This window comes from Octopus bimaculoides, chromosome 18 (genome assembly GCF_046866305.1).
Source record: "Octopus bimaculoides isolate indiv1 chromosome 18, ASM4686630v1, whole genome shotgun sequence".
Lineage (NCBI taxonomy): Eukaryota > Metazoa > Mollusca > Cephalopoda > Octopoda > Octopodidae > Octopus > Octopus bimaculoides.
The window spans coordinates 16,026,917-16,053,021 of NC_142945.1; the positions used below are offsets into that span (position 1 = coordinate 16,026,917).

General features: G+C 35.7%; 1 protein-coding gene across 1 annotated transcript in view; it reads right to left on the bottom strand.

Annotated features, from left to right (window-relative positions):
* Positions 1-598: 598 nt before the first annotated feature.
* Positions 599-26,105, bottom strand: part of LOC106870643 (cullin-4A) — a 53,004-nt gene continuing 27,497 nt past the window's right edge. The window contains exons 3-22 of the mRNA XM_089365833.1: positions 23,493-23,561; positions 22,812-22,885; positions 22,510-22,672; positions 22,145-22,234; positions 20,355-20,437; positions 19,818-19,885; positions 19,024-19,142; positions 16,950-17,025; positions 15,844-15,972; positions 14,278-14,315; positions 13,242-13,308; positions 12,796-12,906; positions 10,117-10,202; positions 9,431-9,538; positions 7,444-7,557; positions 5,882-5,987; positions 4,311-4,384; positions 2,985-3,083; positions 2,261-2,413; positions 599-1,425 (exon numbers count right to left, since the gene is read on the bottom strand). Of these exons, the coding sequence (XP_089221959.1) occupies positions 1,330-1,425; positions 2,261-2,413; positions 2,985-3,083; positions 4,311-4,384; positions 5,882-5,987; positions 7,444-7,557; positions 9,431-9,538; positions 10,117-10,202; positions 12,796-12,906; positions 13,242-13,308; positions 14,278-14,315; positions 15,844-15,972; positions 16,950-17,025; positions 19,024-19,142; positions 19,818-19,885; positions 20,355-20,437; positions 22,145-22,234; positions 22,510-22,672; positions 22,812-22,885; positions 23,493-23,561 (1,923 nt within the window). The 3' untranslated portion in view covers positions 599-1,329. The remainder of the gene's footprint in view (positions 1,426-2,260; positions 2,414-2,984; positions 3,084-4,310; positions 4,385-5,881; positions 5,988-7,443; positions 7,558-9,430; positions 9,539-10,116; positions 10,203-12,795; positions 12,907-13,241; positions 13,309-14,277; positions 14,316-15,843; positions 15,973-16,949; positions 17,026-19,023; positions 19,143-19,817; positions 19,886-20,354; positions 20,438-22,144; positions 22,235-22,509; positions 22,673-22,811; positions 22,886-23,492; positions 23,562-26,105) is intronic.

A 26,105-nucleotide genomic window follows, 5' to 3' on the forward strand; every position in this document is an offset into this window, starting at 1 on the left:
AATATTGCCTTACTTGGGAACAGGAAGGGTATCTGGCCATAGGAAACCTACCTCAACTCAATCTGTCTGACTCATGCAAGCATGGATAAGTGGGCGTTAAACAATGGTAGTGTATCTAAGATCTGAGATAGTTTACCCAATATGTCCTTCCTTCTATGTTTTTCTAAGGCAATAGTGAGATTTGGCTGGAGTATTATTTCTACCAAACTGAATAAGACTGCTGAGGATCGATCCCTTGTTGGTTGGTAATGAAAAGGTTGTCATATCATCATCATCGTTTAACGTCTGCTTTCCATGCTAGCATGGGTTGGACGATTTGACTGAGGACTGGTGAAACCGGATGGCTACACCAGGCTCCAATCTGATTTGGCAGAGTTTCTACAGCTGGATGCCCTTCCTAACGCCAACCACTCAGAGAGTGTAGTGGGTGCTTTTACGTGTCACCCGCACGAAGGCCAGTCAGGCGGTACTGGCAACGGCCACGCTCAAAATGGTGTATTTTATGTGCCACCCGCATATATGACGAGAGATTAATTGATTAATGGGAGATAGACAAAAGAGATTGCAAAAAAAAAAAAAAAAAAGACAACTATAAATGTTGTAGAAAAATGATAAGTTATTTCTTCAGTCTTTATTAAACCATTCCATCTAAACAATTCAGAACGACCAACTTCACAGTGGCACTCAGAAGTCTGAGAACAGCACAAAGATAAAAAAAAAAAAAGTAAGAAAAGAAAGACAGAAAGAAAGAAATAAAACAGAACAGGGTACGTTTTTTCCCCCCCATGTGGATTTTCAGGTATTATTTTTTGCCTAATGCAAAACACTTGCTGGAATTCAATCTGCTTAGCTCCCACAATCTGCCAACACAGTAGTAGTAGTAGTAGTAGTAGTAGTAAATGTTGCCATAGTGGTAGAAATGAGAGTATTATTAAGTATAGTAGTAGTAAGAGGAGGAGGAATAGTAGTAGTAGTAGTAGTAGTAGTAGTAGATTACATGTCATAATTGTCCAACTGTTGGCAATGTCAATAAAAGATGTTCGATAGACATGCTAGCAAGGATCACAACCATAGGTTGATCATCATCATCATCATCATCATCGTTATCATCATCAACACTACATTCCTTACTCCGCAAACATCCGCCATCAACCAACAGAAAGCAGTGGTAAGTGTGGAGACAACGTTTAAGGTACCAGTCCTACAACTTGGAAACAAAAATCAGAAGTTTTTTTTTTTTTGTTTGGGTTTTTTTTTTTTTTATCAATGATAAAATAATAATAATTATTATTATTATTTTCCATATTGATCTTTAGGGCGCCAATATTTTTAAGCAACATAGTGGTAGGTGTTAGGGTTGTCTTTGTCCCGTTCCATATAATCTCGATCTATCAGACTTTCAATCCTTTTCTTTAGGTCAGCCGGCTGCAACAAAAAAGAAGACAGGTCTCAGAGAAGAGAAAACAAGTTCAGGGCAAAATATATTGTCTGAGGAGAGGGACAGTGGTTATGTTAACCCTTTAGTGTTCAAATTAATGTCAAAAGTAATCCTTATTCATGTACACTTTAAAAAATTAATCTGGTATTATCTTGTAACTTCAAGATTTGAGAGATGTAATTGTTTATTTTTAGAATGACATTGCAGGGTAGGTGTGAGATACTGGCTCTGGTCAGTTTGAGCATAAAATGAGTAGAATATTTGGGCCGGATATAGCCGGTTTAAACACTAAAGGGTTAACCATGTTCAATTAATAAATTCTAATATCCCTGCCTCTCTTCGTCTCTCATAGTATTTCTATGTGCATAGTTGAACATCTGATCAAAGGCATATCAGCCAGTCACAATAATTTTGTATTTCATTAGAAGCAGACGTGTGCATGTGTGAGTGTGCCTCCAGCACCAAAAACATAGTTACCAAAACAGGTTCAATGACCAGTCAGCCATGCCAAATTACCAGCAACCAAACAACCACAGCCTCTCGTCTCATTCTGTAGAAATGTAGAGCATTGGGTACGGTGGTGTTGAGTGGTAAGCATAGTGGCATGGAGTACAAAAAGATAATTCAGCCTTCCTACGAGAGTAGCAATATCCAACAGGATTGGCTATGATAAACAGGGCAAAATGTAGTCCTAGACACAGCTTGAACGTTTCGACCACTGATCCACTCAATCATAAGCAGCAACGACTGCCCGAAAAATTTCTGATTCACTGAGATCAAACAACAAAAAAAAAAAGATGACAATGATTTAGAGATACGTACTTTGACTGGAAATTTCAGCTGGTTATACAATTCTGAGATGAGTAAATTATGACTGAGCGTCTTGCGGGTTTTCATGATCCGTACAATAGCAGCATCAACTTGGTACTGTCTATCTTGGAACACTCCTTCTGTAGTGCTAGTATTTTCTTCTTGCTGTAAAAGAAAATAAGAGACTCTGGCTTTTATACAACTGTTTTTTCTAACTAAGTCCTTGAGCCAAAGAGGGATCTTCTACATGGTTGGTCAACCTGCTAGAAACAGCAGCCTCTCTCAGATCACATCCTAATCAACAAGGAGGAACATACCGATTGAATAATATAGTCTTTAATATACAAGATGGTCACAACTAGAACATCTCTGAACATAGGTCTGCTGATTCAGAGCATACCTGGAACTATCTGACAACAGGCAGAACATGTAAAATGCAGGTATACTATGGTTGTATACTATGGTTGTATGGTTGTATACTATGGTTGTATACTATGGTTGTATACTATGGTTGTAACAAAAAATAAACCAAATGATGAATAGTTGAACATAGGTCCAATCAACGTGAACAAAGGACATATTGGATAATAGAAACCTAAATATTTCATGTCTGAAAAAGGGAAAAGGCATGGTGGTCAGAGCTAGAGTGCTTTTGACCAAAGACGTACTCAATCAGGGATGATCAGGAGCTAAAACAATAGAAGCAGAATGGGAAAAAAAAAAAGTCTTTACTTACCGTCTCTTTCATTTGAATCTGGTTAATTTTGATTCGGAATAGTTTGTGTTTAAAATCATCATTAAAAACAAATTTGTCACCATCTTCCACATCCCTGCCCTACAAGTTAACAACAAGCACAAACACACATGTAAACATTAGTTTGACAAATAATACAATATGAAGGCCAGTCTTCAAAGCTGTATTATTCAGTAATCATAAAAATAGAGACGTCAAGATGTGTAAGCCTCAATCCCCACCCCATATAAAACATGAAAATGACAAAACAAATAGAAATAATCAGGAACAGTAAAAATTAACAGTTATGTTCCTTTAACTTACTTAGATACATCAACCAAAGGACTGTGGCCTATTGAAGGTAGCTTTTTTTTTGCAGGAGAAATGAATGTCAATTTTATACAAACAGCCATGAATTGTATGCTCCTGTAAAAATGACAGCCAAATCTAAATCACACCTTGCCGTCTTTAAAAAGAGAGGAAAAATGGAATATTGGATATACTTGAATCAAGATGGGGATAGTCATGGATTGTGCATAGGCCTGAATTGGCAGAGTCGTTAGAGCATCAACCAGAAAGTTTCACTGTTCTCCAAGTTCAAATCTTATTGAGGTCAACTTTGCATTTCATCCTTTTTTGCAAGTTCAGTGAAAAAGTAACAATCCAAAGTGGTGGATTTACAGGACTGAAAGATCACCTGACTAGATGGCTTGTGGTATTCGTTCCTTGTTCTTTGTGCCCCGAGTTCAAATCATGCCACTGGCTGTTGGGATGGTATGCTTAAACTGCTGCCCTGTTTGATACCATTACCATGACCCTTTTAGTGCCTTTAGCAGAGTCCACTTAGTTTCTGGTTTGAAGATAACTTCCTTCGTATCAGTCTTGGAGGCCCTGTAACAGGTCATGGGCATATCACTTCCTCTGATTAGAATCAGAATTTTATAAAATAACAAAAACAAAAAACACCAGCAGTATTTACTTCTACCTACCTGTGTTGAGTGTTTTGGTCACTGATATAACACAACAGTACAAAGGGTAACACAATTCAAACTGCCCTCTCAACATTGTCACCTTCAGTTGAACCTACTATTCTACTGACTTAGCCTAGTCTTGCCTTTCACACATACACACAAGAGCTAAAATAAGGTGAGAAACTAACTGCAGACATCCCCTCTATATTGCATATAACTGTGACATGGAATTCTGTAATGTAATACAAAATCTATATTTCCACTGACTCTCATATTACATGGAAGAATTTGTCTTATGCTACTTGGTTGTAACAGAGAAATTATACCAGAATCAAGTAAAAACACAATGAATGCTTACCTTAGGAACTTTAAGTAACACTCTGGCTTTTCCACAAGCTAAGGATTGCAATGTTCGACGAAGTTCACTGTCTTCTGCAATAGTAAGAAATTACGGCTATTAACTTAACCAAGGTTTCATTTTGTTACATGTAATATCTATTTAAAGGTTATAAACTCTTTGGTACAAAGACATTTTGATTGATTAATAAATATTGATGTTCAGTTACTTGGTATAACAATTATTTTAGTAAAATAGTGAAAAAGAAACCATTAGCACCACCTCCCCCAAAATTCTTTTTTTTTGTTTGTTTTTTCTCTTGTTGAATATAACAAAATATGGAAATTTTATGCTATTAAATAAGGTTTTTTTTTTCGTCTTCTTGATAAAATTCCAATTGGCAGGTTGTAAATATATACATGAGGAAAATACTTACATTTCGAAAGTGCTCGTGGTATGAACTAAGTTACCTCCCCTGAAATAAATCACGTCTACATTGCACATTATATACGCTATAAGCATACAACACCACATTGCGTGTGTGTGTGAGAGAGAGAGAGAGAGAGAGAGAAAAAGGAGGAGAGAATAAAGACGTAGCTGTGTGGTTAAGTTCGTTTCCCAAGCATGGTTTCAGGTTCAGTCCCACTGCAAGGTACCTTGGGCAAGTTTCTTCTGCTATAACCCTAGGTCCACCAAGGACTTGTGAGTGGATTTGGAAGATGGAACTCTGTGTGTGTGTGTGTGTATACATACATACATACACACACACACACACAGAGGTGAGCACATAAGTGCAAAACAAGGCAGAAAAAATAGTACTCGAATACCAAAGGTAGAGTAATATGCTTTTATTAAAGCTGCAAAATTATCACAAGACTGTTACTCAGAGTTTCACGTTCCTGTTCGTTGGACAGTTGTGATGAAAACTGAATTAAAATTGTGATGGTACATGTGATATAGTGTAATGTAATGTAGTTCAAATACATGAATAAGCATTTAATACATATATATATATATGGGGGAGGGTATGTGTGCATTTTTTATCTACTTGTCTTGTCATCACATGATAGTTGCAAATGAGTGTCATTTTCATACTAGCAATGTCATTCATTTCCAATGTTGTTTGTTCTTCAAGCAGTTTATTACTGCTCCACTATACAGACCACAAAATTAATAAAAACAGTAAACGGTACATGAAATAGGATACAGACACAGAACTTCAGGAGGTAAAAACTCAGAAAAATGGAAGATAACACTAACACCCACTTTGATGCTGTGTTACAAACCCATCCAAACCATAGCAATGTGGAAAGAAGGCATGAATTGTCAGGCAGCCAGCCTTTTGTGATTATATACCTAAGAATACACTTTGCCTTCTCAACAGAGAGAGAGAGAGAAGCTTGTCTATCTATGATTAGGATTTAGATCCAAAAACTTTAATAGAAGCACTTTTAATGAGGATTAGTGTTGGAATGGTTCAAATCACAGAGATTGTACAACTCTTCACCCATAAAATATCTATTCTCACTCTACCTAGTTTCTCCCCTTGTATGGAGTCATGATAATGAGAGTTAACAAAGCCGCCAACTTACCTATAGCTGTAGCTTGTTTTATGTCTTCAAATGTAAACTCATCTCCATCATTGAAAAGAAGGAAACACAGAGTCTGGAACAAAGATACCTGTAGTTCTTTCTTACCCTAAAAAGAGAAAGAAATGTCATTTAGATAGAATGCAGTCTCCTACAGTACATGATGTGATGTTTTGAAAGCTGAGTACACCTACATATTTAAATCTGCTGAACTACAACCAGTATGGAGCTTCAATGTGGTCACATAATTTGAAAGAAATACTAGCAAATCTTCCCCCATATCATTCCCTACTACCATAAATAAAAGAATAGAAGGAATGGGTAAACATTTATGCAGATGCTCAACTTACTAGAAATAGCAACTAAATCTTGCTCAAAACACACCTTACCATCATAGCAAAGACAGATATGCTGAATAATGTAACATGATCCTGGATTTCAGTGCATGTTAGAAAAACACAAGGATAGTCACAACTGCGATGCCTTTGTTCAAAGGTACTACAACAACCTACTTAACTCAAAGAGCAGAATTTCTGTATAAGGTTGATTTTAGGCTGGTGAATGACAAAATGCTTGAAGTGTCTGTATATGTGATGGCTAAATGATTAAGCAGTTCACTTCCTTATCATGAGATACTGGTTTTAATCCAACTGTACTGCATTAAGGGCATGTGTTTTCGATTGTAGCCCCAAGTCTAGCTTTTTAAGTGAAATTGAACAGATATAAACTATCAGAAGGAATGTATCTATAATTCAAATCCTAGCTTTTCTCATTGAGTCAGTCATTGCCTATGCTATAATACCACAAAGTAGTTCTGTTGAAATAGCTATGACACTCATTGTGAAAACCAGAGCCATCATGCTTGTTAACTGAGACCAAGCAACTCACAACTGTTAAGCATGTAGCCTGCTCATGTTCCTCGTAAAACTAGCTCCATCATCAGAAATTCCAGGATTGTTACAGAAAGACAATAGTGGAAGAAAAAAAATCAACAATTAAACTATAAATGTGCACATGTGGCTTCCAACAGAAGGTACACTAAATGCTAACCTGACACTCGTAATCATCATCATCATCGTCGTTTAACGTCCGCTTTCCATGCTAGCATGGATTGGACGATTTGACTGAGGACTGGTGAACCAAATGGCTACACCAGGCTCCAATCTGATTTGGCAGAGTTTCTACAGCTGGATGCCCTTCCTAATGCCAACCACTCAGACAGTGTAGTGGGTGCTTTTAAGAAAAAATATATGAAGTTGTTTTCATAATTCACACAATATTGAAGTTTTATTCATCTGTGTTATGGAATATAGTGACAAATAAGGTTCAGCTTTTATCACCATTAGCAGGGGTGAGCAAAATATTTTTTTTTATGAAACTGCATTTTGTGTTAGGCAATTTTCTAATAGATTACACCTTCCAGAATGAATTTAAACTTAGAATCATTTATTGAAAACCCACATCCATCACTTAAATAACAACAAACAACATTGCACAGGAAAAGTTTCCACTCCAAAATCAAAAGCATGCTGATATGACCAAACTAGTTGATTTATACAACTCACGTTACTAAATTCTGCTTTTAAGACACAATGACCCAACGTAGGCTGCCACTGGAGTTTGCGACCACTGTGCTTTCCGAGGTAAAACTTCTTAAATATTTCTTGATATTGAACCATCTGAAATGACAGAAACATAATACATTGAAACAAAGTAAATATATATATATATATATATATATATAGAGTACATTCACTTATTACCATCGTATTTTATTGCTAGCAAAGACTGCACCAAAATAACAAATAACTGTGTGTACTTATCCTGTTTAGACACATTTGTGATAAATGGCTCTAATTAAGGTATTGGGTCATCCCATAAATAATGTAGTTTTTTTTATACTTCTTTTATTTTTCAAAATTAAGATAAATTTTTAAAAATCTAAAACATACTCTCCTTCATTTTCTACAATGCTCTTCCATCTATCTGGTAGACTTGCAAGGCCCCTCTTCCAAAATTCACTCCTCTGGTACTGTTCTGACCTTGTCTACAGAATTCATATTTTTCCTGTCCAAATCATTTTGAAGATTGTGGAATAAATGATAATCAGATGGGGGCGATGCCTGGCGAATATGGTGGGTGGGGCATCATTTCCCATTCCAACTGCTCTACCCTTTCAATGTCATCCTCGCTGTATGTGGCCAAGCATTATCCTGATGGAAAAACATCTTTCGTCTTGAAATCAAAGACGGTCGTTTTTCTTCAAGCACTGACTTAAGCTGCTCAAGCTGCTTGGAGATCTTTGTTGTCGTTTGGTTTGGGCTTAAAAGTTCAAAGTGGACTAAACCTTTCATATCCCACCAAACAGATAACAACACCTGACGTGGAAGAAGACTTTCTTTAGCCTAGGGTGCCAGTGTTTCTCTTTTCCCTACCATCTTGGGTTCTTGACATTTTTATAGAGAACCCATTTGCCGTCACCAGTCACTATTCAGTCCCCAAAAAGTTCATTCGTGAGACATGACAGCAAAGAAGAGCATACATTCCCTCTCTGCATGTGATTATACTCGGAAAGTTTGTAAGGAACCCATTGACCCAATTTGCTGACTTTTCCAATGGTACGCAGGTATCAATGAATGGTTGAATGACCAAATCCAAGCTTCTCTGCTAGTTCCTCAACAGTTATGATGGGATTTTGTTCCACCAAGGTTTGCAGGACGTCTTCATCAAGCTCTACAGATCTTCCAGGACAAGGCCTATCCTCTAGGCTGTAGTTTCCAGTTTGGAATATCTGGAACCACTGACACTCATTGGAAGGAATGTATGGGTATGATGATGCATGGCAATGAAACAAGACCAATAACCAACAGAACCTGAAGAAAATGTTTATTAAAATTCCATTTGGTATACAGATCTAATTTTCTAAGACAGGTGAAATTGTATTGATGAAATGACTGGATGGCAGCAATTTTACTTGGCTTGATGTGTCTTCTCAAATACAGCAAATCACCACAACTCCCAGTCCCTTGTCATTTCCTCAGTGAGGCCGAGCGTCTGAAGATCCTTTCTCACCATTTTGTCTCATGTCTTCTTGGATCTACTCCTTCCACAATTAGAGCTTGGCACTTCTTTATGCAGCTGTCCTCATCCATACACATCACATGACCAAACCAACACAGTCTTCTCTCTTGTACACATTTGATGCCTCTTATACCCAGTTTTTCCTCTTAAATCACTTACAATCTCATGTGTGCACATTGACATTACCTGTCTATTAGTGTATGCTAGCTTCTTCCCAAAATTTAATGCCTGGCCTTGAGCCTATGTTAGAAAATTACTATTATTATTATTACCATCATCAACTAAATTCAGTATAAACCAAACCAATTAACCACTTGTCAGTCATGTTGATTGAACATGTAGAAGTATACTAAGACTTGATCTCCTAAACACGTGGTCATTAGGCCAGAACCTTAACAATATAACAACTACCGTGTTTCATATAAAGAGAGTGAAAACAAAAAGGGAAGGTCATTAAGGTAGTTTACTTACCTCAACAGGAAGATGCACCTCCATATGTGGGTATGTAGGCCAGTAACCCATTGTTAAAATATTTACAGTCAGATCAATACCGCCAGGCTGAGAACGTGCAGGCATATGCTGGTGGATAATATCGGAGATATTAATAGAAAAACACAACAGTAACAGTAAAGCCTAATAATGATAATTTCAATAATAATGATAATAATGAAAAAAAAGCCTAATATTGATAATATCAATAATAATGATAATAATGAAAAAAAGCCTAATAATGATAATTTCAATAAGAACATATAACTCTTCAAGTTCATGTATTAAATTAAAGTCTCATGAATATATTTCAACTTCTTCCCCTTCTACCAAATGAACAGACAGTTGTTTTAGTGTCAAATGCCATTTGATTTTTTCAAATATTATCTTTCTTTTTAACTATGCATTCATCTTTCTGAAGAAATAATTTGACAGGCTTTTAATCTCTACTTACTCCGTCCTAATTTTTCCTATTACTCAAAATAAAATTTCTACAAACTAAAAAGAAATTAAAAAAAAAAAAATCCTATTACAACAACAATATGAATTCTTTTTCTTTTTATTTGTTTTCTAGTATTGGTTTCAAACAATCAAATGTGGCTATGTTGGGGCACTACCAAATCAATTGTTTTCATGTATCAAAATATAATTAAATACAAGAAACTTACATGCTTGAAATTTAACATAATATCCTTTGATAATTCCATATCTTTAAACATTCCTTCTAACTTACTGGTAAAAGCTGCTCCACATTCTAAACAAAAAAGAAAAAGAAGGAAAATTACATGTGAGATTTTTCTAAAATTCAAAGTACACAAAAGATAGTCTTTAACATAACTACAAATTCTTCCTATATCATATAAGCTTTGTCCCAGATGTGCATGTGTACAAACACACAACAATAGACATATATTTCATCATTATCATCATCATTCAAGGCCACTTTTCCATGCTGGAATTTGTTGAAAGGGACTGTCTATGGCTGGATGCCCTTCCTGTCACCAACTCTCACCTGATGTCAAGATAAAGGTGCACATAAACATACACACATATATACATACATGATGGGCTTCTTTCAGTTTCCATCAACCAAATCCAGTCACAAGATTTTAGGTAGCCAGGGGTTATAGAAGACTAATTGGGGAAACTCAGTCAAGTGCTTTAAAAGTTTCACACAACCTAAGTAAAGCAATTTAAGTCTATATGTAAGATACATTCATTCCGTTTGCTTTATATTGATCCATGGTCTGTTTTCCATGCTGGCAAAGGTTGGACAGTTTGACAGGAGCTGGCCAGTCAGTGAGCTGCACCAGACTCCAGTTGTCTGTATATAGTATTTTATTTATATTATTTAACTGTATTTATCAATTTTCAGCCTAATTCAGATGTGTGAGATGCACTTCAAATCTTATGCTCAGGATTAAGGTAATAAAATATATATATATATATATGATGGCATTAGGAAGGACATCCAGCGGTAGAAACTTTGCCTGGTGCAGCCTTCTGGCTCACCAGCCCTCAGTCAAACCATCCAACCCATGCCAGCATGGAAAGCGGACGTTAAACGATGATGATGATATATGCTTTGTATATATTTGAGATTCTTCCCTTTACATATTTACATAGACATTATTACCATAGCTGTAATTAATAATTTATTTTCAATTATTCAGAGCACTTTCAGTGTACACTACACACACAAAGATACAGCTAATACCATTGATTTAAACCCAGATCTTTAAATAGATATTACTAAGTGCAACCAGGCATTCTGCCTAACACTAGCAATTTTGTCAGTCAACAATCATATATATATATATATATATATATATATATATATATATATATACACACACACACACACACTAATGTATCATTGTGAACAATATATTTATAGTAACATAGTATATTAAACATGTATGAACATTACACATTAATTTTCAGCCTACTCTTTCTACTGGATTTTAGCTACTTATAAAAATAATTACCACTAGCTAAAGTTCACAAGCCGAAATTCCTAGTAGTAGGGCTTAAGAGCACTAACAACACCTGGGGGAGAGGAAGAAAAAAAAAAATCACCCTTCATCAACTGAGAGACTTTTAACCATCACTGCAGTGCCTACAACTATCAAGAAATTTAAGAATGCTTTTATGTATGCACAACCCTTTACGCTTACACTAATATACCTCAGTTGGGCTTTCTGGCCCCTTGCCAAGAAGGTCTATACTAACTTTGTAATATTGTATTCCCATTACCAAGCAAAAAAATTTCTCTGACTCTATCAACAACCATCCAAAACCACCTGATCTATTCATCTCTAGACCTCTTGTTATTACTCTATTTTCCCAGCCCTCTAAATCTCAGGATTGACAGAACAATTTGTCGCTACCTCAAACCACATACCCAATTCAACACAGGAGTCTATTGCTCTAACCACAAACACTTCAACACAGATGATGCTACCCTTCACTCCTTAACTTTCTGCATACAAATATCATCTACATGCTGAGGCCATGTAAAAAGCAACGGTGATAGTACCACATAAAATGCACTGGTGGTGGAGTCACACAATACCGGTGCTATGTAAAAAGCACTGGTGATGGTGCCACATAAAAAGTACTGCTGCTGATGGCACGTACAAAGTACTGGAGCTGGTGCCATGTAAAAAGTACTGGAGCTGGTGCCATATAAAAACCATTGGTGATTATGTTACATAATGCTGGGTGCTACATAAAAACACTGGTGCCATGAAAAAGCACCCAGTACACTCTGTAAAGTGATTAGCATTAGGGAAGGCATCCAGCTGTAAAAACCAGGCCAAAACAGACTATAAAACCTGGTATGACCCCTGACCTTATTAGTTCTTGTCAAGCCATCCAACCCATGCCAGCATGGAAAACGAATGTTAACTGATGATGATACAACCAATGCAATGCTTCCATGAAGAGATCCTGATAAAAATTCTCCAATGAAGACAATGCAGCCTGGTTTTCCTCAAACACTTCCCAGACAAAAGTCCTGCTTGTATCAGTGATCCACTGTTTTCCCTCCACTATTGCAATGGATTATCCTTCCTCTGTACAAAACAAACTACATAACACCTCTGGCCTACCAACCAAATGTACTCCTTCTCTTCTTGATTCACTTCCCTTCTAAATCTACCCTAAATATGTATTCCTTATCAAACTAAAAGGACCTACAAAGAACACATATACTACCCTCCTCCTCCTCTAAACAGGTCCAGAAAAAAAAATCCCTCAAACAGAATGTCACATTGGTTAACCCTCATTCACCAGTGTTTATATAAAATAGCTGTGCTAATAAGAGACTGATTAAGAATTCTTACCCTGTTTTAGTTTTGACAGCATGGACTTTTCTGCATCAACTGAAGCACTCTTTCCAACAATAAGTCTCTTAGCAAGGTCTTTCTTATAAAAAGCTTCAAACATATCTTTTCCTAAAACAAAATAAAATAAATGAGTGAATATACTGATTACTGCAGCCTGAATGAATTATTATGAAGAGGCAAAAACCAGGAAACTAGAAGTGGTCTTGACACCAAAAAGCATTTAGTAAAGTTGATGTTGAATAACTTTCTGCAGTGGAGAGGAGACATTTTAAGCAAGACCATCACAGGGAGAAAATTAGCTCAAAACTTCAGAGTTCTTAATTTCCCACAGCATACAAACTTACTGATATTTGCCAACTTTACTCAAAAAAAAAAAAAAATGAACTTAACAATGAGCAAGAAGCAGGAAAAGAAAAGTCTAAATATTAGTTTCAGTCACTTACCATGGATAAATCGAAACAGAACCATTATCTTATCTAAAAGCCGTTCTAATTCTTCTTCTGTTGCTTCCTATAAATAATAAAGCAGTTTAAATTAACAAGTTATTTCAATAAACAATAGAATTACAAAAGCACAATACAAAAGATTATTATAAGAAAAAGATTGAGATGATGTGTAAAGTCTGTACTTTTCTAATGTGGGTTTTCGTGACATAAGAGGATAAAAGCAAAATTCAAAAGTGGATTGCAAAGTCAGCTTATCAGAAGCTTTTTTTATAATACAGAACAAAACATTTGTTACTTTTGTTCATTAGCTTCAGATCAACCCTGAATAGACAGACGTTTTGATCAAAGGCATGACGATCCTGTCCTCATTTTGTAGTGTTAATATCTCTAAGAATACATTATCTTATATGCAATTCTTATAATTTGAAGATGTGGAAGTTATATCTAGGAAGTCAAGCAACTACAGAGTATCCCTTGTTAGTTTGTAACTGAATCAATTTTGATTGGTCCAATACTACAGCCAATATTTGTCTAATTAATTCGCTGATAAGTCCCCACTACTGTTTATTGAATGATAAAATACTTCTGTTTATTGAAGAAAAAGGATATAGGTAAGTGATTCATGAGAACTGTTTGTGCTGCTTAAGAAAGTGGCTAACAACAGGGTCAAATATAAAAATCACCATTTCCATTAGTTTTATTTTAATTCCTTTAGAAACTAGAACAAATGAATTTCAGAACTGGCTACTACCATAATAGAAAGATCTGAAAATCTTATGGGTGGATTTTGGAACCATGAATTTTTCAATAAAATGACAATTAATTGTAATAACAAATTTCCATTGGAAAGCAGAATTTTTTTTACAAGAACTACAAAAAAAAAACCTCGAAATCATTAAACTTTAAACTATAAGCCTAGAATCTGGAATTTATATAAAACAAAAAGCAACAACTAATGCTTGCTCTATACTGACAATTTACAAATAAATCAAGTGACAGGTATTTTGATGAAATAGTAAACACCAGAACTTACTTTATTTCCCGCCCGGAGCTTATAGTCCACATACTTAGCTGGAAGAGAAGAGTTGGAGATGAGAACCAAAGAGAAAGAGAAAGCAAAGGTCTCCTGTCAGAATATGTCAAATAATGCTTCTTATTAAACAGTTTTATTCAAAGACAAAACTAAACTGACATAATGCTCTTTAGAACATTAGCTTTAAAATTCAAATCACATATATACATACAAGATCGTTGCCAGTGCCCCTGGACTGGTTCTTGTGCGGTTGGCACATGAGATGCACCATTTTGAGCGTGGCCGTTGCCAGTACCGCCTGACTGGCTCCTGTAGGATTTTCGAGCGAGATCGTTGCCAGTGCCCCTGGACTGGTTCTTGTGCGGTTGGCACATGAGATGCACCATTTTGAGCGTGGCCGTTGCCAGTACCGCCTGACTGGCTCCTGTAGGATTTTCGAGCGAGATCGTTGCCAGTGCCCCTGGACTGGCTTGTGCGGGTGGCACATAAAAGACACCATTTCGAGCGTGGCCGTTTTCGTGCGGGTGACACGTAAAAGCACCCACTACACTCTCTGAGTGGTTGGCGTTAGGAAGGGCATCCAGCTGTAGAAACTCTGCCAAATCAGACTGGAGCCTGGTGTTGCCATCCGGTTTCACCAGTCCTCAGTCAAATCGTCCAACCCATGCTAGCATGGAAAGCGGACGTTAAACGATGATGATATATATTGTTGTTGTTGGCACTCCGTCACTTACGACGTCGAGGGTTCCAGTCGATCCGATCAACGGAACAGCCTGCTCGTGAAATTAACGTGCAAGTGGCTGAGCACTCCACAGACACGTGTACCCTTAACGTAGTTCTCAGGGATATTCAGTGTGACACAGTGTGACAAGGCTGACCCTTTGAATTACAGGCACAACAGAAACAGGAAGAAAGAGTGAGAGAAAGTTGTGGTGAAAGAGTAAAGCAGGGTTCGCCACCATCCCCTGGCAGAGCCTCATGGAGCTTTAGGTGTTTTCGCTCAATAAACACTCACAACGCCCGGTCTGGGAATCGAAACCGCGATCCTATGACCGCAAGTCCGCTGCCCTAACCAATGGGCCATTGCGCCTCCACACACACATATATATATATATATATACACACAAACATATACAAAAACACCTGTATATACATACATATATACATATATATACACACATATATATACATTATATAAACATATAAACACACATATATATACACCTATACACACATATATATAGACATGTATATATACACACCCATATATAGACATATATATATATATACATACACACACACACACACACACACACACACACACATATATATATATATATATATTTTATATATATATATATATATATATATATATATATATATATATATATATATATATATATATATATATATATATATATATATATATACACACACACACACATATATATATATACACGCACACACATACACATCTAAACATATAAATCTGTGTAACAATATGCAAGACGGCTGGGAAACTTAGAAGCATAACACTTAAATAGATATTTTAAGAGACTTTCATACCAATTAATTCTGCAGGTTTGTTTTGTCGTTGGTTGATAAAATGCTCAAAACTCTCCTTCATGGTATTCACAAATCTGTCATTCTTTTGGAAGCAAACAGCATTTATGTTGTCAATCTTGTCTTTGAAATCTGGTTTCAAAATGCAAGTACAAAGTATTGGTTAAATTATTGTAGATGACAATGAAAATAAAATGAGAAATTTATTACAGTAACTGAACCCCAATGGCATAAGCTTTAAAGTAATGTGAGAATATTTGATTTGATAAAGTGAAAATCTTAAAATCTTAACTTTAATTTTAACTCTTTTGTTAATAACATCTATAATATAAATTGGACATGGGCGATCGTTGTATTCTTTCTTGTCTTGAGGTTCACAGCCAAACGGCTGGGTGGATTTGCGTGAAAACTGGCACACATGTGGAGATGGGTGCATAGATTGGAATGCGGGTTATATTATTTTCCTCACCCCCATAGGTTGTAAGGCTAGTGGAGCAGTAGTTAAATTGATCCCTAAAGGATAAATAGCAAAATCAAACCTAGTGGGATTTGAACTCAGAATGTAAAGGAATATCACCAAATATTGCATGTAAAGCCTGTCATTTAACATTTTACCAATTCTGCTATAACATTATTAAATATGGAATTTCCACATTTTATAAATTTTTCTTATTTCCTGCATAAATTTATTATCTTCAACACAGTTTCATTAAAGGTTATGAGTAGGTCTCTGATTTTGTTCAATAGTTAAGGTTGTTTAAAGCATACATAACACACACACCTTGTGACAAGCACAACAATATTACAAATAACAGTGATAGGTATCTAGCATGGAGATGTAATCAAAAGCCGTAACAGCCAGACACAAACTATCAAGTTACGAACTCTATACATTTAACAAGCTTCTAGGTGTTCACTTGTCCCACTAAAAATAGCACAAGTTGGACATTAAAACATATAGCCCTAGATACATTATGTCTGAAAAAAAAAAAAATACAGGATGGTCGTGACTGGAATACCTTTATCACAGATCTAATGGACCAAAGCTGATCTAGGACCAATAAACAACCACTACCACTCCAGACATACCTTGCAATTATAACACTTACCAAGTAAAGTTTGCACTAGCTCCTTATCCTTTTCAGGGTCATTTTCTGTATTCATCACAATCAATCTGCCAGTTCCCTATCACAAGTAAAAATAGCAAAGATACATTCATATTAATCTTTCTCCATATCTATAGACATTATATCAAATTATATTGATTGACTGCTTAGTGCAGCACAATCTTTCTGTACACAAGAAGCATTCAAATAAAGTGAAGGCTCGTATTGCAATAGAAAGGAAGATAAGGGTTTCTAACAGTGTTTCCTACAAGGATGGGTGGGGAGGGGTCTTTTTTTTTTTTTTTTTTTTTTTACAATAGAATCAAAAGAAACACACAAAATCCATAGACATTCTTTCTCTATTACCATTATTCAATACCATAACGTTAGGTGTGGAGTTAGTGAAAATAAGAAAGGAGTAATGAACCATGCAATATGCCATATGTAATCTCGATCAGTGTCATACTTAGTTTAAATTCCTCCAGGGTTGGTAACCTAGTACTCCATTGAATCAGTTGAATGTGGTCACCACTACCCAACCTGTGATGACCAGTTTAAAAAGAAATAAGTTGTTGCTGTTGTTTAGTCCAATTTAGCTCCACCTGAGCAGACCTATCATGAGAGGCAGATAACGTTCATCTTTCTTTTTCAGATGTAATGCGTCTAAAGCTTACATTATCCCAATGTGTCCTTCCTTTCTTAAGATAATGAGGTATATTTCTAGCAGATCAATCAACCACACAAATGCTTCCACTGCCCATGAAATGTGCCTGCAGAGTGACTTCAACTCCTGCCCCTCAAATGCCTCTATAGCTCTATGTAAAAGCTCGATGCCTGGTACAAAACGAATGGACAAAAGAATTCTAGCTGAAAGCTACATCATCATCATCATCGTTTAACGCTCACTTCCCATGCAAGCATGGGTTGGACGATTTGACTACATTGATATGAAATATATTAGTCATGTAGATATCAGAAACAGAAAGACACAAAGAGTGAGTGAGTGAGAGAGAGGGAAGAAAAAAGAGACTGACAAAGAGAGAGAGAGAAAAGTAAGACAGATAAGCAGACAGAGAGGAAGACCAACACAGAAGGGAGGCAGAGCAACCAGATAGGAAAAATGACATGCAGGGAGAAGGAAAATAAATGCAGAGAGAGAGAGAGAGAGAGAGAGAGAGAGAGAGAGAGAGAGAGAAGAGAGAGAGAGAGAGAGAGAGAGAGAGAGAGAGAGGAGGAGGAGGAGGACAAATGGCATACAGAAATAGATAAACACAGAAAAATAGACAGAAAGACTGACAGATCCAAACAGAGAGAAACAAACAGACCGAACAGAGAAGGATAAACAGACAAATAGACCAAGAGATAGAATGACAGAGAGAGGGACACACTATTGGAGTGAGAGACAAAGGAAGGAAGGAAAAGAGAGAGAGAAAGACTAATAGACAAAATGACACAGACTAACAAATAGAAAGATTGACAGAAAGAACAGATAGATCAATGGACAGAGAGATTATTAGTAAACATCTAAAAAACATTAATTAATATCTTAAGTCTTTCCAAGCTTTCAATTAACAGGCTTCATAATAACTTCACTATGATATGTTGAAGTCAATTTTGTTACTGAATAGCTCCAGTCAAAAAGGTGTCTGAGTCAAACTTTGCTTTGAATTACATAATACATTTGCTCTACACATTAGTTGCATAGATTGGTATATGATAATAGGAATACAAATGCATTCCATTCTGATATGTTTAGTTGTGTAGGTTATGATGTGGATATCAAGATATAGGGTGTGCAGTATATTAGGAACTGAAGACAACTGTTACACAGAACTGCTCAGTCTGCGATGGAGAGAAGCAGACCACTGTCGCATATGTCGTTACAAACAGGAAATATTGTATTCTTAACTTCAACAAGTCATAGTGAACCCACAAGAGATCGGCCTCACTGGTTATCATGGCTGAACACAAAGGATCAATAGATTAAGTATCAAGAAGAGGGCTCTCCTCAACAATGAGGAAGTAAATATATTACATGTAAATGGACATACACACCCATTAGAGACAAAATTCTCACCTTAATGTAAATAGCAAAAGCATAACACAGTTCTTTTAATCCTTCCTTGACGCGAGAAAATAGCTGATACATTAAAGTTAAATCCGAAATCCGGTTTTCATTCAACAGATGTTCAAGACCTGATTAAATGGAAGAAAATAAAACCCAATCAAAGCATAATCCTTAGTGATACAACTAACATGTTTGCTTTAACTGCTGAATATCTATCTGTTGTTTTCCTCTTAATAACAACAAAATCAAATGAGGTCCATACAGAAAGGAAACATTAGGTACAACTACAAATAAATGATGTACAAACATTAAGATTTATAACAAACATGACAGACCTACAGAATATTAAACAAAGACAATACACCACACTAAGAGGGAAATCGGAGCTTACATAGAAGATTAAAGATAGATGATCTTGAATAACAACAGACTTCATCATCTCTCAGGATGCTAAAGATTAAACTAAATGATTCTATTTCTTATTTACAATTGAAAATAAATGTCAATGAGATGAATTTATTTTAAAATTATACACGATAGGCAAGAAGAATTCTCCTTCAACTGATGCTGTAACAGCTAATTTGGGAGATGTTTCACTAGTAGAATGGTAAATACTGGCTGCTTTGAAGAAATGGGAAAAATGAAAAAATTTCTGAAACACTTTTGTCTAAAATAATATTGTAATTTTGTTTAATCTCACTAATAAAAAGGAACTATTTTACTTGTCCCGGGTTTTTTTTTCCAACTCTTTTCCTATTTTATTCTTCAAAAAGAGTAAGGGGAAGGAGATTTTAAATGCTTACCTTTTTGTAACATCAAAGATAGGTGTTGTTCAAGAAGTTGCTTCTCAACACAAGATATCAGTGGCTTTCTGCAGCAGAAAATACAATGAAAAAAGAATTGAAGAAACAATAACCAAAATATGTTAACACACAAAAAAAGCATGAATTAAAGATGGATGGACTAGCTGTTTGTTGTTGCCCCAACAAAATGTGGTAACAATCCAAACTTGAAACTAAATATTTTGTGGTTCCCCTTTCTAAACTTTGCTTTCATCAACCACAGTTGGTTGGGATAATACATAGGATTACAGGTAAGTTCACTGCCATCAATTCACCATGAAGAAAGTTCACCGAGAAAATATATCCATAGTATCTCACCACTAATACTTAAAAACTATCTTATTAAAAAAAAAAAAAAAAAAAAAATACTGAACTTTCCCTGCGGTGAACTGATGATGACGAACTTACCAGACATGAATAAGCAGAAATTACTAACAGTACAATTCGAACACTATAATCAATGAATGTTAACAAAATAAAAGTGGAAAGAGTACATACTTGGTGGACTGGTCTAGGTAATGCAGCAGACGCTCAGATTCCTCATTCAAACGTTTATCTACATGAGCCAAGTATTCAGGGACCTAGAGTAAAAAAACAGGAGACAGAGAAATTAAGATTTGTTATAACATCACCATCCTTGGGGTTGCAGTTCAGTAGCTTTGGTAAGCTATTTTGGAGCAAGCATACAAACAATGGGATAAATAAATTAACTGATTGGGAACAACAGATTTAGCAAACCAAATATGTAATGATTCTTTATATTGGTCTGGAATCATATAGCATATACTAGTGAAATGCAGTATGGTAGTCAGGATATGTTGTGGCGGGGGGGGGGGGGGGGGACATGTGTGAAGTGGTGAGGAGTGTGATGTAGTATTGCTGTTAGAGTATATAACTTGGCATGGAGTGTAATGTAGTAGTCAGAGAATGTAGTGTAGAGTGTAATGTAGCAGATAGAATGTGTGGGCTATCATCATTATTATTTAATGTCCATTTTCCATGCTGGCCTACCTGAGGCCTGTGGGCCACAGAATTTTATCTTGTAGTCCACTTGATACTTTCTTGAAATGGGTTTATTTGAACAAACATTTTCAAAATTTTATCAAAAATTAAAGAAAGTGATGAAAAGTAAAAAAGATACTACTGTTTTTGCAACGATAATATTTCATGTTGAATCAACGATCATTCATTCATTATAGTAATAATAGCATGAGAAAGCAAAATGCTTTCAATTCTATACTAGCAGCCCTCAAAACACTTTCTGTGATTAAAGTGGCCTGCAATGTAATTTGAGTGTTTTAGCATGGTTTTTATGACTGGATGCCCTTCCTAACACCAGCTACCTGACATAGTAGACTGAATGACACCAGCACTGGCAAGATCTGCTATGGCATGGTTTTTACAGCTAGATGCCCTTCCCAATGCCAATCACTTTATAGAGTGGCCTGAGTGCTTTTTATGTGGCACCAGGACTGGCAAGGTCTATTTTGGCATGGTTCTTACAGTTGGATGCCCTTTCTAATGCCAGCCATTTTACATGGCACCAGCACCGGTGAGGAATATAAGGGAAGTTAATCAGAACACATGGCATGTGGTAGCTGGCATGTCTGAAATGTAAAGAGGTTTAATAACCAGTTTGTGTTGAGTGTAGTGTGCTAATCAATATGATGTGGTAAAAAAGTAGAGTGAAGATATTGGGGGAACATTGTAGGGGTGGTGTGTATTGCAGCAAGCAGAGAAAGCTGGATAGTCAGGCAGTCAGGGTATGTTGTAGACGAAATATAAGGGACAGTTTGGTCAATTTGTGCAGAATGAAATAAGGTCGTATAAATTTTTATACACCCACTCTGGCATTATTATGCTAACCAGCTGAAGTTAACTTTGTCCAACAACTCTTCGGGCTGATTAAATGAAGGGCAAAAATCAACTGGGGGTTTGAATTAAGTCACATCAATCCAAAATTTGTGGCCTTGTGCTTATGTCAGAAAACATTATGCCAATTAGTTATCTTCATATACACAGAAATGTTGTATCAGAATTTCAAATATTCTCAAAATTGTAGAAGTACTGAAGAACCACAATTATGTCAATATATTTGGGAGGTCAGTTATATAACAACCTTTTACAACAATACTCAACTAAAACTCAATGTGACAATGGAAGACAGAGACCCGATTTTTAAGCCCAAAACAGATTTGATTTTTACACGGGATCAGTTTTTACTACAGACAATAATATATATACATATATATATAAAACACTATTTCATAGTGATCACTTTAACTCACATCTCTCTCTTGCATGAGAAGATGACCTTCAGCGGCATATAACTGATCTGTGGCTTCAAGAAATTTCTTTTCAAATGCTTCTTGATAAATCTGAAATGGAAAAAAGTCCATATATATATATATATATATATATATATACACACACACACATGGAGACAAAACATGGAGAGAGAGAAAGTAGGGCAGAAATATAAAGATAAAATGGTAGTCATATGCTGGAGATGGAGATACACCAGAGTGAGACAGATACTATGGTAAAAACATGTCATCAAATCTACAAGGAAATTGTTAATTGTCTATTGACTTGTGTGTTCTGTTTCAGGTGTTAAGTGTGATGAGAAATATGCATCAAATGCAGAACTCACCTGTAGATCAGAGAGCATTCTCAATAAGCTTTTCAGTAGTTGTCTGTCCACAGCCTCACCAGCTCGTTCTCGTTCAATCAGCTGGAGTAGACCACTAACTGTCTTTGCCTGGACAACTTGGTGACTAATGATATGTGTCCTAAACAGATCCAAACCCATGTCCCTAAAAAGCAGAAAATTATACAAATGACTTCGTTTGAATTCACCTGTGTCACTGGTAGAGATAATCATACCTACAACAGATATCTGGTTGTTTTATGAAACCAGTGATTTGCAATATAGTAACAAAAGGGTTAACTCACCATATAGAAAGTACAGAGGAGTTTTGTAACACATAGGTTCGGTCTAAGAACAAGAAAATACTTCGGATCATGATCTGAAAATAAAGAATATTAATAAATTCCAAATTCCATTCAAGATGAAAAATTGTGTCAAACTGTTCATGAAGAAAAGAAAAAAAGAACCCAAGAGGGAATATTCTTAAAAATTAGGTTTTAACAGACATACATTCAAACTGATCAAATATTGGTTTTAATCCTTATAAGATGATGAGTTAATCTATCACTCTACTACTTTTTGTACAGAGCAGAAGACTTGGTCTTAAAGAATACATTTATATAGTTGTCAAAGAATCCATAAGTCAGAAAAAAATATGCACTTGTACATTTGAACAGGTATATTAATCAAATTATACAATATTACAGATCCATTTCAGCCAATCTTAGCAATAAGTTTCACACTGAGCATTAAATAACTATTAGATAACACACTGAGTATTAAATCTGTTTATTTAATATCCAGTGTGAAACCAACTGGTAAGATAGGGTGAAATGGATCTATAATGTATACTTTATTTAATATATACCTCTACTTATCAAAATTTGTGTAAATATTAATAATCCAAAGTTATGAATTCATTAAAAAAACACTTCAGATGTAAGTTAAAAAGAAAATATAAGACTATATTTCACAAGTTTACTTACCATCTGCCGACAATGGTCCTGCCAGCAATTGTTTATTGCCTTCAAGAACATTTCATAACCCATGGTTTTTGTAAGATAGTTAAGGAAGAAATTACCACCATAATCATTCAGATACATTTTTTTCTGAATGTAAAAATGTTTCACAACTAATATAAAATTATAGACATGTAACTAAATAAAAGTACAGAATTCAATTTCTTCATCTGTCACACTTACATGCAATGTATGCAAACAGAAATAAAGCAATTTGGGGATGATTGTAAAGATTGAATCCTAGACAATTGCATCAGTGTTTCTTTTTTAGTATCCTAGTCATTTGGAACCCAAGTATGCCGATTGTGGGTCCCCCTTCATAAGAAGCTTAAGTGAGTTTCAGATACCATGACACCATTGCTCCAAACTGATGTCAGTTCTAGACAAGTAGTTTGTTGTTCAGTTAAGAACATTCCAAGATGCAATGGAAAATGTTGCTGAAATTCTGAATGCACTTGTAACCCTTGGCTGGCCAACATATGCAACTTCAAAGCATGCAATGAATTTGTGGCATAAGTATTGCAGATGCAGGCATGACTCTGTGGCTAGAAAGTTTGCCTCCCAACCACATGGTTTTGGGTTCAGTCCCACTGTACAAGTATCTTCTATTATGGCCATGGGCCAACCAAAGCCTTGAGTGGATTTGGTAAAGAGAAACTGAGAGAGAGAGGGAGAGAGTGGTGCATGTGTGCCTCTCTCTCTCTCTCCTTTTTTTAATATAACATGATGGTTGTAAAGGAACGTCATTCATTTCTAATATTCTGCAAAAACATGTCTGGCCATGGAGAAATATTATCCTGGTTGGAAACAGGTAAGGGTTGGCAACTAAAAAGGACATTTGGCCAGAGAAAATCTGCCCCAAATAAACTCCATCCAAACCATGCACCATCAAAAAATGGATATTAAAAAAGATGAAAGACCAGCTAGTGGTATTAAATCAGATGGTGGATTAAGAAAAAAGTGGGATTTAATGAGGGATATTTGGCTGTTATTTCTTGTAGGTTGAGCAATGATATAGAAGCACGTTTGTTTTTGTGGTTCTAAGGATAGACCATTTAAGTCATTTCAGTCAAGATCATAGTTAAGACCATATTGTCTTTCACTCCAGACTGTGTTACTCAGTGTATTTTCTTTTACAAGACAATAGAATGTGGATTGAGGGAGATATGCCTGGTATTTATTCTAGCAGATTGAGAGATCTCCATAAAGGTTTCCACACTGGCTTGTTCTTAGGTTGAGTTATAAACATCTGGAACTAGCTATACTATCTGTAATTAGAATGTAATAAATTATTACAGTTAACTTGGTGAGAAATTTAGTTTCAATGTCATTACATCCATTAGACACAGAAAATCTTCCAATAAGGATAAACATTTTGTTTAAGTAAAAAGGATTTGAGTAAGAGGATTTTTGTGGCTTTCTTAGGAAGGAAAGGATCATTTATGACTTCTTTTCACATGGCCTATCCATTGTGTAAGAAACTATAACATATAGGTTAATGCTGTTGAAAGAGCATATTGAGACTTCCTCAGATTAGAGATATAAGTTTAAATCCACAATTGTCAGTTTAAATATTGACCTGTCAGTAATATTACACCAAAGGGAAAAAGAAAAGATACACTGTAATAGCCGATATAAACACAATTTTCCAGGTCTCGGCATTTATCGTTTTCTCTTTCAATTTTACTCTAATTGCAACAAGCCAATAATTTGTTATCAAAAGATTAAATCAACCTTGACAAATCTGACTAAATACCAATGAGTTAAAACACACATCACTAATAAAAAAAATAGATGCGTAGTGGGGAGAGCGTTTCATTTAGATATGTTGCACTGAATAGAGGACTAAACTTCAGTTTTATCTTTTTTATCAATGTACTTTGTTTTTCGTATTTTTTAATAACTCCTTTGCCATTTGCTCAGAACAGTACAGTTCTTAAATCTATCAACAGCACTTTTAGACCTTCGTAATCTCATCTTCAAGTTGAAGTGATAGTAGAGGTGTTTTATTGCCTTGCTATAGTAGGTAGGGACAACGTAATACACACACACACACACATATATATAAAAATGTCTGTAGGTTTATATCTTAATAGCCCCTGGATCCTCACTACCCATTCCAAAGAAATGCTCTGACCTCTGCTGTTGCAGAAAGTGAAGCCATGTCATCACAAATCAAAGACACCTATTCTTAGGCAGCCTAATATGTAGCCTGGAGTTTGGGAAGTCTTGATGGCATGCTAGTGCTACGTAGTTATTGGGTGGCAATCTTATTACATAGCCAGATTACTTCAGTAATAGCTTTTCTTATGGAAACATTTTTATGGTATTTGTAACACCTATAGTATAAACAATAAACACTACATTTCAAAAAACTTCTAGTCTGTGTGCATTTTAGATTTTAAGAACCATTTTCCCAGAAATAGAATTGGTCCTGGATATACCGAGAGAATAATGGCTATGTACATTCTAAGTCAGTGACTGATATCCAGCAAATTCCAGATTATGCTTCCAAATGCTATAGAAGCTAGTGAGACCTCCAGGAATAACAAATTTAGCCATGTGTTCTTCTTCAGCACC